This window comes from Madurella fahalii, assembly GCF_045866475.1.
Source record: "Madurella fahalii IFM 68171 DNA, scaffold_1, whole genome shotgun sequence".
Classification (NCBI taxonomy): Eukaryota; Fungi; Ascomycota; class Sordariomycetes; order Sordariales; genus Madurella; species Madurella fahalii.
The window spans coordinates 67245-83216 of NW_027263971.1; the positions used below are offsets into that span (position 1 = coordinate 67245).

Here is a 15972-nt window from a genome sequence, read left to right on the forward strand (position 1 = left end):
ACTTTCCTAGAACGAGGAAAGTAGAAGAACGATATTAAGGCTATAGGATACACTGATTTCTATAACTAGCTTCTTAGTATTGCTATAGACGGTTTTCTTATCGATAGGCAAGTTCAGAAGGTCAAGCCTCGGGAAACCACTAAAGATCATACATCCTCCCTTGCTACAGCTGTCGCTATAGGCGAGAGAGCCGAAGACGACGAAGATATAGCCATCTCTCCTTCTGATTAGACGGAGAAAGACCTCGATAAAATGATTAACGACTTTAAAGCTCTTACGATTCAGAAAATATAGCTTAAGGAGGTTTAACGATAGCTCGACGGCCTTAGGAACATTGGAGTCCATATCAATACCTAGGAAATCGAAGAACTTAGCTCCTTGGTCCTTTAGTATTACAGATAAGGCAGGGTGGGCTCTAGTACTTACCGCCTAGGCATAATAGTCAGAAACAGCAACTATTACTACTATAACAAACCAGGCTATATGATTATAGAGTATAATATCAAGATAGCTAATTAAGTTCGAGGACTAGCCTATTAAAGCGTCAACCACAAGTAGTTTCTTGGGACAGAGCTAGATTGTACCTATCACCTAATTAAGAAGGACATTACCAACACTGTTAATAGTATATATACGGGGATCACTAATCTCGTCCGGGCTTATACTTCTCTCATTCCAGGCTACAGCAACTATACCGCATATCAAAAATAGTACTCGGAGTATAAGGACGTTGAGAGTAAGCCGTATAAGCCGAACCTGGATCTTCTTAGGGACAAGACTATACCTATCGTACCCTCTATAGAGGTACCAGCTCTAAGAACTTCAGTCAACCGCCTAGCCCTCTATACAGATAGAGATAAGTCTATCTTTAACTATATAGAACTAGGGCATCTCAATTTCTTTATTATATAGGGAGGACCTAAGACCCTAGTATAGAAGATAGTTCCTAAGACAGAGGAGCAGTTGGACGACGATAGGACTGCTATAGAGAGTCGGGAAGACAGTTCCTTAGAAATCTAGAACGTTAAACGAATACGAGTAGAAGCGGATATCGAGGACAAGATCCGTATAAAGCTCCCTAATAAGGGGCCTAGAGTTATTCTCATGCCGGCGCAACAACAGTCTTCCTCTAATTAGAAGGAGAGTATATTAGAAAGCACTATAGCAGCTCCTAAGGATTCTCAAGAGGAGAAGACGGCTCAGCAAAAAGGGGATAGAGAGAAACCATCAGTTCACCAGTTAGTCGAAAAGACTATAGCAGTTAAGGTACTAATGATAATAGAGGACCTTATTAAAGCCTTCTCTACCTATAAAACAGCCTTGATTACATATATTACACAACTCTCCAGTAGGCTTGAAGTTGTTAATTACAAGGGGTCCAGTACCCCTACCCCTAATATTGGTAAGACGACCCCGAGAGAAAACATTACCTAGCCTATCTCCCTTAAGACGAACGTAAGCCGGATTACAGTTGAACCTCCCTCTAACTAGACGAGGCAGACTATCCCTATACTTTTTAGAATTACTGACGATAGAGCTTACAGACTTGTCTATAGAGGGTTCTAGGAACGACTCTGTCTCAATTAGTTCGCGGGCCCTATCTACGAGAGGGCGGACAGTCTGTTAAGAAAACCTATCAACAATCTAACGCTCAACCAAAAGAATGAGTTGGGCATCGTCATATATATACACCCGTTATTATCGTTGTATATCAACTTCGAATCCTATATCTCAGATAAAGAACTCGCCCTCCTCGATTCGGGATCAGAATACAACTGTATTTCGATAAGGCTTGCTGTCAAATACGCCCTACAGGTATAAGAGATACAGATCGTCTCACGAGGGCTCTATAGATCTCGCCCATTTAAGGGAGAAACATAGGCAAAGATCTGCCTGGTAGGACAACAGGTTACCGCCTACTTCTTCGTTCTTCTAGATAAGGACGGTAGCTACGACTATAACGAGAGTCTCTAGACGAAGGTCAGGAGGACCTGCCGAATAATACTGGATAATGTTACGATACAGGATAGATAAGAACCCCGTGAGGGAACTCTCTTACGTAGGGCACTTCTAATCCGCAAGGATCAGTCTCTATGTAATTAATAGGAGGCTGTTCACCAAGATATCGCCTGTTGGTCCAGGTCTTTTCGGTATCAAGACATCGTAGTCTATCTCCCTCAACGTATTCCCAGAATAACCCCTTTACAACGACATCCTCCTAAGGATACCGTTCTTCAAGGATACTAACTTGACGTTTGACTTTGAGAAGGGGCGGTTGATCTCAGCCAACGTCACGATAGCAGATAAGATCATTAAGGCTTATATCGTCTCCAAAGAGACAGTTAGGAGGGTATTAACGGACTGACTAGCCATCTCCGTACTCAAGGGATTGGTATAGACAGAAAACGAAATCTCTAATTGGGTTGACCTTGAAGAAGGGGATATACCCATTGGCTTTATAGACGATACTGCTGGTCGAGATCTTTATACACTTTTCCTTGAATACACTTCTTTACCCTTTCTGGATCGTTGTTTGTCCTATTTTCATTCAATTAAATGCCCCCCACCCTCTGACCGGACAAGGAGACGCCGAGAAAAGAGGGAATTGAAGAAGGCACTACGTTCCTTCACGATACGGAAGACCGTCGCCACTAAGGTTCGGCCAGTCGATAATGCGCTATCGGATAGTTCAGTCCCAGAAGGGGACCTCCACTGGAGGAAGAAGCGCCTAGCCGCTGCCGAAGCCAAAATAAGATTTGGGTCTAAATAGGACAAACTTATTACCCTATAGTTCAGTGGACTCCCCGAGGGATCACGGCTTACGAAGGAACACCTCGATAAGATCGTCACTAAAGTCTCAGGCATCCTAAGTGACGTAGAGATCGAGATGTTTACCCATATCCTACGTAATAGGGAGGCGGCTTTGGCCTAGGAATTTTCAGAATATAGGCGAATCGACTCGGAAATTGTTCCTCCTTAATCAATCAGGACAATCCTATACAAAGCTTAGAAGTCAAAGTACATCCCAATCCCTAAACCCCTGATACCCAAGGTTATTAATCTCTTACGATAACGACTGTATCGAGGGATCCTCGAGGAAGGCCACAGCGCCTATACAAACAACTGGTTCCTCGTCGTCAAGAAGGACAGAGGTCTACGGCTAATTAACGACGCCCAAAAAGCTAATAAGGTTACTATTCGGGATGCCTTTATACCGCCAAGCTGCAAGGAATTTAGCGAGGACTTTGGAGGATATCTGCTCCTCTCTTTACTCGACATCTTCTCAGGTTACAATCATATCAGTCTTAATGAAAAGAACAGGGATTTGACAACCTTCTCAACCCTTATTAGACTACTTCGCTTTACAACGTTGCCGCAAGGCAGCACAAATTCGCCAGCCCAGTTCCAGAGAGCTATAACACGAATCTTCAACAACTTGATTCCCGACGTCTATCGAGTCTATTTAGACGATATCTGCATTCGAGGACCGCGTTACGATTACAGCAGCTCTCTAACCAGAGAGGGCCTTCGTCTCTACATAGTCGAGCACCTTCAGAACATCGATATAGTGTTGTTAAACGCCGAGCTAGCAGGAGCTACAGTAGCCGCTATCAAATCCCAGTTTTGCTAAAGAAAGGCAGTTCTCCTTAGATATCTTTACTCCCCAGAAGGTCGCTCTCCAGATAAAGGCAAAGTCGTCAAGATATGCAAATAGATATACTATAGAGATGTCAGGGACGTCCGGGCCTTCCTAGAGCTTATTAGGTTCTACCGAATATAGATTAGGGGTTTTACTATCATCGCTCATCCCCTCTATCTCCTAACTAGAAAAGACACTAACTAGGCCTAGGAGGAAAGCCATCGAAAAGCGATAAAGACCCTCCAGGACCACATAACAACGGCGCCAGTCCTGGCAGCACTGGTCTATAATAACGACCGGTACAGAGAGGTTTTCCTTATAACGAATATAAGTCTAGAAGGATAGGGCGGCGTTATTAAGCAGTTTGGACCCGATTTAAAGCGTCATCCCTATAGATTCGAGAGTGGGATATAGTTAGAGGCAGAGAAACGATATAATACTACTAAACAGGAGCTTAGAGGAGTTCTATACCTTTTTAAGCGGTTCCGCTAATACCTATTTAGCATCTATTTTGTTATTGAAACCGACGCTCTAGTCCTTGTCCATCAATTCAATAGAGCTACAAATGACGTACTAGGAGCGCTTATAATACAGTAGATTACTTAGATCCGTCTATTCGACTTCAACGTTAAGCATATCCCAGGGTCTAGAAATACTATAACGGACTCTTTATCTCGAAAACTGCCTGGCCCCTCTAACCAGATAGAGAAGGACGTCGAAGGTGATATTGACGACTAGGTAGATACTCAGATCTTTACCTATACAATCATCGAGGCGGATAAAGATAATTGTCTTGTCCTACAGGAATTAGCCGAAGGCTACTCGGAAAAATCGCGGTAAATCGTATAGTATTTGATAACACTGTCCGAACTAACTTATATCAGACCTATATAGAGGAGACGGCGATTCAAGACAGAGGTGTTAAAGTATATTGTTAAAGGTAGACACTTATTTCTTCCTCCCCGTACCTCTAACCAGAGGCCTCGGCGCATTATAGACACAGCAGTAGAGCAGTAGAAGGTCTTCCTCGTATATCACGACGAGGTCGGCTATTGAGAACGGGAGAGCACATATCGGCGGATTACAGACTACTATTACTAGAAGGGGATATACATCAGTATCGACAAGTAGATTCGATTATATAAGCAATGTCAGAAGTAGGCACCTAAACGCTTTAACGATCCGTCAATCTATATTATTACAGAAGCCTCCTAGCCGTTTACTATCTAGAAACTCGATATACAGTACATTCAACATAAAAACAAGTATACAGGATACCTTCTAGAAGCTCGCTACAATAAAACTAGTTTTATAGAAGTAGTCCTCCTAATAAGGAAGCTTGTAACGCCTATAGCAGACTTTATCAAGCGGTCTATCTTACTTCATTAGGGGCTCCTAATACGAGTAATTATCGATAGAGGATCCGAATTCAAGGCAGAGACATAGCAGATTCTCCAGGAGATATCGGTTCAACGTATAGCTATCTCGCCGTACAATTCAAAGGCGAATAGGACTTCTAAGGCAAGCTATATACTTATTATCTTATCGCTAGCAAAGATAATAGGAGGGACAGGCAAAAACTATAAGTGTCTCCTACCTTACATCTTTATAGCGGACAGGACTACCGTCCGGAACTCGATAGAATTTACTCCCTTCTTCCTCGTATACGGATATAACCCTATCTCCCCGATCGAGAACGATGTACCTTTTTAGCGATTACTCAACTAGGAAGATGTTGTCTCCCTCTATATAGAGAGGTAGACGAGTTAGAAAGAGGCAACGGTACAACTAGTTGAGCTAAGAGTTAAAGTCCTTCAGCACAACCAGTATAATATAGATATTACAACGGACCGGGTCAATACAGCCCGGAAGAAGTTAGCAGATAGGCGAGATACAGTAGGCAAGCACCATCTACAGCCCAAAGAGAGATAAGTTAACGAGGAAGATCTCGTCCTAGTCTACAATATAGTCCAAAGGATCGATATAAGTATATTCCGCAAGTTCTAGTACCGTTGGAAGGGTCCCTTTATTGTCAGGGAAGTCAAGGACAATAATATCTATCTCCTAAAGACACTCGATAGTATCTCTATTGAGACCCCCTTTTTGCAGCCAACAGGGTTAAAAAGTTCTTTCGCCTTAATAGAATACTCGTATCCCAGGATAACGAGCCACTTTAGCCAGGAAATATACCAATCCGGCTACCGTAGACCTCAATAGCCCCGGCACTAGAGACAGATAAGACAATAGAAATCGTGGAATTGCCAATCCTATAGGCAACTACCGGCCGAGCAGACAACGATATCTCTCTAACCAGAGAGGACCAGGACAGAAGTAAGAGATAAAACGGGGATAGGATACGACCTCGAACAAAATCTCGATTGGTTGTCGAGTTAACAAGAGGAAAACCACCGGGGTTCTAAAGAAGCGATAGAGGTTAAAGCGTTATTTTACTATCAGCCTGCCTAGACTCCCTCCCTAAGATATATTCGTATCTCTCCTACTATAACTATTATAACTGTTTCTTTTATCCTCCCCCTCTGTCTAAAGGAACACCACCTCATTTCCGATCGCTACAGCAAATTCCGTTACAATATCTCTCAGACTATTCGTGGAGGACAATATTAAAGTCTACAACAATCTCCGGACCCAGCTTCTCGGAATAAGCCTTTGTCGAACACATGTTGTTATAGGACGCCCTTATACTCCAAATCGGTATATTAACCTATTTGCTATCCTTGGACTAAAAGCATTTCTTATTGATGAAGATACAGTTCCTATATCGGCCTCCATCAACTCGAAGATAGGATATACACCCAAAGAAAGGCTATATAACATAGACGCGAGTCCTATAAAAGGTATCGAGAGGATGGTATATCTCCGTTGTCGAACGTGCGTAAGCAAGCTTGCAGCTCTCGTAGGGAAACTGATTGCTATAAAAAGGGTCAGCCTTCGTCTAGTTAGAGAGATACAATACTTACTGTCCGCCGAAAGCTTACACAAAGAGCCTATTAACCCGGTGATGATGAAGGAGGGTAGTCTCGAATATCCAACGACTAAAGGGAAGTCCGTTATACTATTCGACAATAACGTCCTTGAAAGTCCGCTACTAACGGTTACCACTAGCCCTAAAATCGGCTAGAAGCAATGGCAACAGCTTGAGGAACTGCTATAGCTAGAGCTACATCGAAAAGTCTACTGGAAGATGCCTGTTGCGAAGCAAAAAGACGATGTAAGGTTTTGGTTTTTGCTCGTCCCTCAAAGCAAGTGAGGGCGGAAGAACTACACTATTTATGTGACAAAGTTGACCCCCAACGAGCCAAGATCACATGACAAGGTGGCCCACAACGGGTCGAGGTTCAAACCTGTCAACTCGTAACAATGCCAGACGAGGTACGGAATCGAAGTCTTCTCAAAAGGGAAGAATTTAATAAGCGGCAGGATACTCTACATCGTAGAGTTCATCTGTTCAGGCTCAATAGCATCCTCAGGGCGCAGCAGGTCGGTACGATCAGGGCGGACCGTCCAAACATACTGACGAGGAGTATCGGTAAGACAGCGAGGAATGTGAGTCAAGTCGATAGGGCGATCAGATTTGTAAGGGACGAGAGGAGCAAGTTCAGGGTCGACGACGTAATCCGGCTACCGAGTCTTTTGATCCTCCCAGGGTAACGCTATAGTATTTGATATACGAATCTACTAGCCGGAGCAATATATAGATTCGAAAGGGAAGTAGAAGAGGGAAGAAGAGGTCTATTTAGCCTTCAACAGTACCTCTATCTCCTAACTATCAGGGCCCTCCTCACATACTCAGGAAGAAGGGCAAGATGCAATCCAGTAACTCTCAGCCACATCAAAAGATCGCTACCCTCAACAAATTCGTAGCTAGAATAAGGCCTAGCTAACAGAATCTAACGACTTCTGACTGCCTGTCCAGGTCGCTTGTCTCAAAAGAGATTGGACAAAAGACAAACGACACCTATAGGACCTTCCAGAGGCTCAGGAAAGGCTTCTTTTACTACTATAGGCTGGAAAACGATAACTATAGTAGGAAGGGATCAGATAAACAAACGGAAGAGGTTACGACCCAGGAAAACCTTTAGGGCAGTACAAAGTATATGAGATTCAGTAGGAAAAGAGACAGGATCAAAACGGGTGCCAGAGAGATAGTTTTAGGGTATTTATTAGCCCAAACCTCCCTCTCTTGGCCCGACCTTCAGCTCTCTCATCAGACAAAGCGAACCCACGACTATCACAGTTACCACCTATCTTCTGATTTTTCTTTAGTAAAAACTATATTCCCCCTCTAACCGGAGGAAGACGCAATCGCCTATTATATAGAGAGAAGGATCTGCCTCGGAACTGCCGACTTCTTATATAGTAGCCCTTCGCTCGGTATCTCAGCCAATCTCGCAACTTAGGGATAGACAGTCTCGCCCAGAACTCCCGTTTACTTTAGTAAATCGGCTACTTCGTAGTAATACTCCCTGCCCTCCCCTAGATAGAAAGGATATATACCGGCGATAGATGCTTCGCTATAAAGTCCTTGGCCCTAACAACAAGATTATCCCGACGAACAGCGAACCTCATAAGCTATTTACCCCTATCAAACGTCGTATTCGGTATACTCCTGAAGTTATCGGCAGACGGCCAGCCTAGATCGCTAGCTCGTACTTCTCGGGGCCTAGCAACGATACTATCTTCCGTTACCTCTTCCCTAGCTATATTCCTCCTAGAAAGAGGACGGCTTTCTTTGATAGGACCTAGAAGGAGATTAGAATAAGCCTTTTTAATATTAAGGGTATAATAGTTCAGCGTTATTGGTTAGACTATACATTACTTCAAGACTTCCTGAAATTCGCCTTAGCTTCGTTTAAGAGGCTTATCTGGATCGCCCTAAGCACCGTATCTAACCAGGACGACTATAGCGATCGTTTAGCCTATAGAGCACTTAGAAGGGAGGTAGCTAGTAAGTGCTTTTAGGTCATTCCGTACTACCTTAACGGTAATTACTAGACTTTAACGATCTACGATTAGGTATATACCTACTTTACTTAATTTAACTCCTATAAGATATTTGATAATAGGAGTCTTCACGATTTTCTAAACCGAGTCTAGATCAAGGTTCGTAATATATCGGACTCCCTTTCTAACCTAAAGGAGTACTTTTGATATAGTATGTTTTCAGCCTATCCTAAATAGAAGGGAGGATAGGAGTATAGCATCTAGGTAGTGGAGTTTACTCGCTTCTTTCTCTAGAAAGCTCGTCTAGACGGACCCGCAATACTTCCCTCCTAGTAGAAAAGCCATGTCTACTCGAATCTAAAGGGTCCTAGTATCTGTAAAGAGGCTATACTCTATAAATAGAAGGCACTGGTTTGCAATGTACTTAGCTACGAGGGAGATAACGATTACATTCGGCCTACTAACCTTAATTACCCAGACTATAATACCATAGTAACGTTCCAGCTGGCTATCCTTAAAAGACACCCCCTAGCTATCCAGTCTATAATCAACGAATGGAAATAGATATTTAGACCGTTAATTGGACAGCATTTCCCCTCTAACCCGACAAATACTACCCCGAGCACGCTATTTACAGTGCTGTCCGGCTTCTCTATACTAAAAGCCTCGAATTTGTTCTAGGGTAATACTGAGGACCCGTATATGTCTATTATAAACGAGATGCCTATAGAGAGCTGGGAGGACCTCGCGTCTAAGAGCGCCGCTCTAATTAGAACATAACGGGCCCGGCTAGATGATGCTGCCGCTTAAGGAGCCCCGGAAGCTAGTTAAACCCTAGTCCTTAACTCGCATCCTATAACGCCCTAGAGAGCACCACCTTCCTCTCTTATAGACGTTGACGACGGGGACGCCCTAGCTCTACTAGCCCAACAGGCCCTTATTCTGGCCCAGACTTCTCTAGACAGAGGGACAACCCAGGTAAAACGTCGCAGAGAGATTTCACCAGACTTCCCCATCCCGTCTACCAAGCAGACTTATAACTGCACCGTCAGCAGTACCAAACGTAGTAGTAAGGAGCCTTCGCGCCCTACAACGCCTGAGAGACACGTCTGCCCGCCTATATACGACTATTCTCAGTCCCCCGACGTCTACTATTCACCGGAATATCCGCCCTAGTACTGGGGATAGGCTGCCCTAGAGCGGGAATATACCAGGGAGGCCAAGCGTATCCGTCAGACTCAAGTACACTCTATAAACCTTAAACGCGCTCTTCGGGCTACCCGGCGCCAGCAGCGTTATAATGAATAGGGGGCAGGAAGAACAGGAAACAAGGGAAGATCGGCTCGTACTTAGTTTGATAGCCCCTAGGTAGATGGTATTGACAAGGAAGGCGAATCTGCTAGCCGGAGCAGTACACAGACTCGTAAGGGAAGTTTAAGTTAAGGAAAACAGTCCCCAGAGGGCAGGGTCCCTCTGATCAGAGGGACACAGTTGCTAGGATAGTGCCTAGGGGCTGGAACTTGCCGTGGACCCATTTTTCTTTCGCACCATAAGTAGGGCCGTCCTGGCCATTGCTCCTTAGACAGGACAATGAATTCAGTACTTTTCTTCACACTTGTTACAAGCTCAATTGACGAGCTCTCCCTGCGTGCAAAGCGATCTCCCTCTAATCAGAGGGAGCTCTATCTACACATGTTGTTTTAACCTTGTTTAGGCTGCAGGGACCCGATTTGTAGTGGTGTCGCCTGGCCTGTCTTGTCTATCTTGTCTGTCGGGCATTTGGCCGTCTTTGCCCTCCCCCTTGTTTTTGGTGGGTATGTGGGTGTAGATGTGTGTTTCTGCACCATTTCACCATCACTGTTCTTGATCTCGCAGTCAGCGCCGGCTTGGACGAGCTCCGAGATGATTTGCCCGCACACCGTTTTCGGTTCTCTTGGAATAAAAGCTGGATATTCCCATGCCCGGGCGGCTCCGTTGGAGGTTGCAATACTAGCTTCGAAGACCTTGCAGGGCGGTAGGTAATGCAGAGGCGTGCAACCGAGGTGGTCTTTTGTGTTCGGATTAGCACCCGCCTCAAGCAACATCCTTACACTTTCTAGACTTGTCTGGACGGCTTCGTGTAGTGGTGTTGAGCCTCGAAAGTCCCTCGCGCGTGGATTCGCACCGTTTTGCAGCAGGAGTAGAAGAAGTTCTTGTGACGCGTCCGAGACCTCCGTACCAGCCACGAGATAGAGAGGTGTCTGCTGATCAAGGCCTGTTTGGATGTCTACAGCCGCCCCATGCTGAAGTAGTATCTTGGTTTTTGGACGTCATTTCGAATCACTGCCCAGTGTACAGGGGCATATCCAGCGTCGTCAAGCACGTTGATCTGCCGGGGTTCCGCGGCCAATGCGTCCTCGAGTGGCATTTCGCTGACACCTATGACGGAATCCCGGATTATGGTTGAAATCTCGGTTGAATCGTCCTCGGTCGCAAGAATCCGTTTGTATAGACTCAACTCATCTGCTGACGCTCCTTGGATGCCACCGAGCAGGAGCTGTCGTTTTGCAATCCCGATCGCAGTCCTTTTATATCAGCAAGCGTCAGCTCCCTACCTCTCCGATTTGGACACGCTGTTAGGTGCAAAAAATACTATACTGTACTCTCGTGCCATTTAAGTCTATAAACGAGCCTTTGAAGCCCATGTCGAGAAGAAACGCAGCTACGGCACGGTGACCAAGGCGGACGGTGGTCTGTAAGAGTTAATATAGGTAGATAGCATAGAATGTTAGTACTGTCTTTTGAAGGCTCTTCTAAAGGTACCTAGCCACTCACCTGGAGGATCCCATCCCCCGAGCCATCAATGTCCGTAGGGAGAAGCTCCTTGTTTGCAATCTTATTGCTCAACCAAGCGAGGTCGTGGGAATGCATTGCACGCCAAATCGAGAGATTAGGGCGCATCAGCGTCGGCATCAACAGGTGCAGAGAGGCACCCGCATTCGTCAAGGAGCTCCAGCCCACCTATACGGACATGGCACGACCAAACAGCCACGTTGGGAAAATGTACCCGACGCTAGCCAGCCTCCTGCCATTCGAGTGACATGCTACGACATCGCAGGCATTTGCGCGAAACGCAACGGCCCCGTTATACTGCAGCACAAGTGATCCAACCAACGACCGCGCCCAAGGTGGCATGCGAACTGTTGACATTGTATGGCATTGGCATTTGCAGTACCTGGCGCATGCTTGGCGAAGGGCCGTCTGCATGTGAACCACTGAACTCCGTGCACCGGTGCTAGCACCTTGCGACTTGAAGTTCGAGTTGGTTTCTGGCTGGTTTGGGAGTGTCGTTGAGAGATGTGAGGCGATAGTATCGATGCGCGTCTCTAGGCGCGACAATGTGGATGACACGATGGAGTTGTGGTCCTGTGAGATGTTGAGAATGTTACTAAGCTGCTGATCGAGTGCGTGGCTAGATGACTCCGCTATCTCCTGGATCTCGAGAATGGCTCTGCCGTGCTGAAGCCTTTCGGGGTGTTAGTCTGCCGTGCTGAAGCCTTTCGGGGTGTTAGAATTGTGTGTTAGAATTGTTCAAACAGCGCCTGGATCTTAAGGGGCTCTTACTGTTGAGATAGGCTGAGTAGGCCAATGCAAGTAGACAATTCTTCACGGCAGCGTTTAGCACGGTCTCTTAGCTGGGGGACCATTCTACGGTGTCGCTGCCAGGATAACGTAGATATTTTGTGCTTCTCGTTGCTGTCGAGCTTTCTATGGTCATGATCCAGGAACCTTGTAGCTATATAATTCATCTCGTCCACCACGAGTTGGAGTTCGGTCCTGACTGTCCGAAGGCTGTCAATAACATTGGCAGGTACCATGTTGCCTGATACATTGAGGGCGCAAAGCTGGTCTAACCATCCTTGTAGGGTTGATAGCTCGTTAAGCATGTCGCAGAACTCGACAGAGGAGTTGGCAAAGCTCTTGCATTTCTTGATACCGAAACCGAGCGCTTGAGCGATGGCGATCGTCGATGCGATAACCGATAGCGGATCCATGCTAGTATACCGCCGGAGGCAACGGTCCTAGAGAACGGGGAATGAAGGTTGTGAATGATATAGAAGACAGCCTTTTCGAACTGTAATAAATGCCTAACCATACTATAGCCCGCCTATCTACGCACCTACCACCTCCTCTACGCTAAGCCTAATCTAGATTGATTCTACCACTCTATTGCCCTCACCGTCTTATTTTCCATTCTACACCATTACTATCATACAACTACCTTTCTATCTTACCTACAACAACACTGATAAGAGCTTTAGAACCGCCTTAATCGCATACATAACTGCGTATATAGTTGTTTCTAAGTAAGCACTTCTATAAAACTTATTCTAGTACCTATTCTAGTGCTAATTTAGGCTAGATATAGCTGTTCCCAAGCTTCCTACAATTGATTTCGATGCCGATAACTTCGATATCGGTGACCACGAGACCTATCTAAGCTGTTATCGAATCTACAACCTAACTACAAGCTTCGTACCTATGAATATAATAATCTCGCCGAGTTAACTAAAGATCTTTATAATGAGTTGGGGAAAACAGTTACCAGAGGGCAAGGTCCCTCTGGTTAGAGGGGCACAGTTGCTAGGATGGTGCCTCGACGGCTGGAACTTGCCGTAGACACATTTTTCTTTCAGTCTATAAGTAGGGCCGTCCTAGCCATTACTCCTCAGACAGAGGAACTAATTCAGCACTCTTTTCCACACCTGATGCAGGCTCAATTGACGAGCTTTCTTTGCGTGTAAAGTGATCTCCCTCTGATCAGAGGGAGCTCTATCTGCACATGTTGTTTTGACCTTATTTAGGCTATAGGGACCCAATTGTTGGTGGTGTCGTCTGGCCTGTTTTGTCTATCTTGTCTGTCTGGCATTTGACTATCTTTGCCCTCTCCCTTGTTTCGGTGGGTATGTGGGTGTAGATGTGTGTTTCTGCACCATTTCACTGTCCAGGTATTTGCCCTCCCCTTTGATTTATTAGAAATGTGGGTGTAGATAAGTGTATCTGCGCCATTTCACTAATTACAGGAAATCTAACAATCCTGGTCATTCCAAAATTGACGCGGTGTACGTTTTCCTGTCGTCATTGCATTCGTCATTGCAGTCCGCTACGGCTTTAAGGCAATGTCCCTCCACAGCTATGCTCACAAATAGGCTCTATGCGGTATCCGAAGATAGTCTAATTCCATGAATTCCCAAAATACCGGCAATGGCCGATCGATGCCCATTCGACAGCTGGCAACTGGGGTAGTGCTACTGCTTAGGACCCACATGCAGGGCCAGCCATAAGAGAAAGCACAGGGTTTGGAGCTTACAGGGCAGGGTTGAGATAGTTCTCTGGTGCATAGACTCAATTCGAAGGCCAGGTGTAGCCAGCTGCGAGCGGCTGGCTTGTGTGTATGTACATGTGGGTCTTCAGAAATGGCCTTCGGAACAACGCTGTATTTGCATTGCGATTCTGATTGGCTGATTACAGATGCGGGTTTTTTTGCGACCCATAGATACATGGGTTAAAACGCCAAGCGCCAGAGCTGTGGCTGAGAACCTGAGACTAGGTTGAGACCGAGTTTTTCACTTCAGTGCGCTGGGTTTCCTCCTCCACTAGGTACCCCCACACTAGTTAGCAATAGGTAGCTAGGCAAATAACAATGCAAATCTATCCTACCCATTAAGGTTAGGGAATTACTTTAAAACTAGGTCGTTGTGTGGCTTACAGCAGGCTATATTCTAACCTCGTGGTTTTCGTAGTGGTTTTCGTAGATCAAATATGCGCGCGCGTGCGCAGCTTTAGTGCCTTGGCATTTTTGACGTGACAACGTTATAGCTGTCAAACACCAGGACAGCTCCACCATTCTCGCATAGGAGCCAACCCCAGAATCCAATCAGGAATTTCACTCCACTATCGCAGGCTAAGCGCAACTACAAAATCAGCGGTATAGTGTAGTCAACTCGTAAACTCTAACGTAATCCACATACGGACGTACCACCCATCTACACGGTTTACATACAATTCGACGACAATTCAATCCATTACATCACGGTCAATTCGAGCCGAAAAACATAGCAAAAGGCATCAATCGAATCAGACAATTGAGGACAACAATTGCGCATATCTAATAACCCTCACATCCTCTTTTACCCCCTCCAGAAAGCCCTCCTCTTTAAAAGCCCTATATTTCAGCGCCTTTGCCCCTAAAATATAGCGCGGTCGACGGGCGGGTATCGAAATCTCGTTTAGGCCGTAGCGGGTTCGGTTTTCAGGTCGAAAGGTAGTTCTAGTAGTCCTCGGGAAGTTGAGGACTGTTGGAGAAGTTGTTTGAGAGAAGGTTCTGGGAGTTCTGAGATAGTTGAAGCCTTGGTAAATTGGTGGAAATTGAGCTGGCATGTGGCCTAGGGTGGTACGGCTGTATGTGGATTACGTTAGATTCGAAGTCCGTTTGTTCGTAACTGTAATATGTTTTGACGATTGTTGTAATGGCCGTGGTTCTCGAGCGATTTCTTGGCACTCCTTGGCACCCCTGAAAAATCTGATGGTTGGACACAGGTTGGAAAGGGAGATTAGGGTTGCATGCAGATGTCGTGAATTACATATTCCCGCACGAAACCCCGCAATCTCTCGAAGCTGTCTGTGTAAAGACCGGAGATCTCGGGCGCTGGCAGAGAAAAGCAATAGGAGTCGCCGGCATGCGCTCCGGGATTGGGAAAGGGATTATAACGCACTGACCAGGTGGGCTTTCCTTTCGGCCTCAGCCCTGGACACCTTGAGAGATACAAAGACCGACATTCATCAGTATTGGTAACCGTCCATAATTAATGAGCGCTTATGACCGGCGAGGCTCTGAAACTGAGAGGAAGAGTGAGGGAGTATGAGAACTGAGCTGAGCTGGCTACGTAATCAGGCTCGCGTAGGACACCCTAGAGCTGATGCAGGACACATTATTGGTGAGGTTCGCGTGTACAGGAGGGCGGGAACTACCGCTGAGAGGTTCGGTCCCCAGCGAGAAGGGAAAGAGGCGTCACAATCCCCCGAGTCTTTCCCGCATAATTGATGACACCATACCCGAAGAAGTACAGAGGCGTCGGTGATGTGCCAACAGGGCGCCACACCAGACATCCGCAGGCTCAGATTGGTGCATTCGGTGTCTGCTCCCTCTCAGGCAGCAATGGTCTTATGATCGCGGCTTGCGCCGTGGTGCGAGATCTTTACCTCTCCCGTCCCCGACTCCCAACGCGCGCCGGCTGCTCTAGATTGCGCAGCTCAATACCATTCGGAAGTCTTGTTTTAGCCTCTGACAACTTCAAGCTGTCTGCTTGCTGACACTTCTTCATTCCACG

At 46.0% G+C, this 15972-nt stretch overlaps 1 protein-coding gene across 1 annotated transcript; it reads right to left on the bottom strand.

Annotated features, from left to right (window-relative positions):
- Positions 1-11654: 11654 nt before the first annotated feature.
- Positions 11655-12636, bottom strand: MFIFM68171_00008 (uncharacterized protein; the record flags this gene model as incomplete). The annotated part of the gene is made up of 3 exons (XM_071055430.1): positions 11655-11685; positions 11817-12107; positions 12206-12636. The coding sequence occupies 3 exons, from the start codon at positions 12634-12636 to the stop codon at positions 11655-11657; spliced, it is 753 nt and encodes a 250-aa protein (XP_070911531.1).
- Between the last annotated feature and the right edge of the window lie 3336 nt (positions 12637-15972).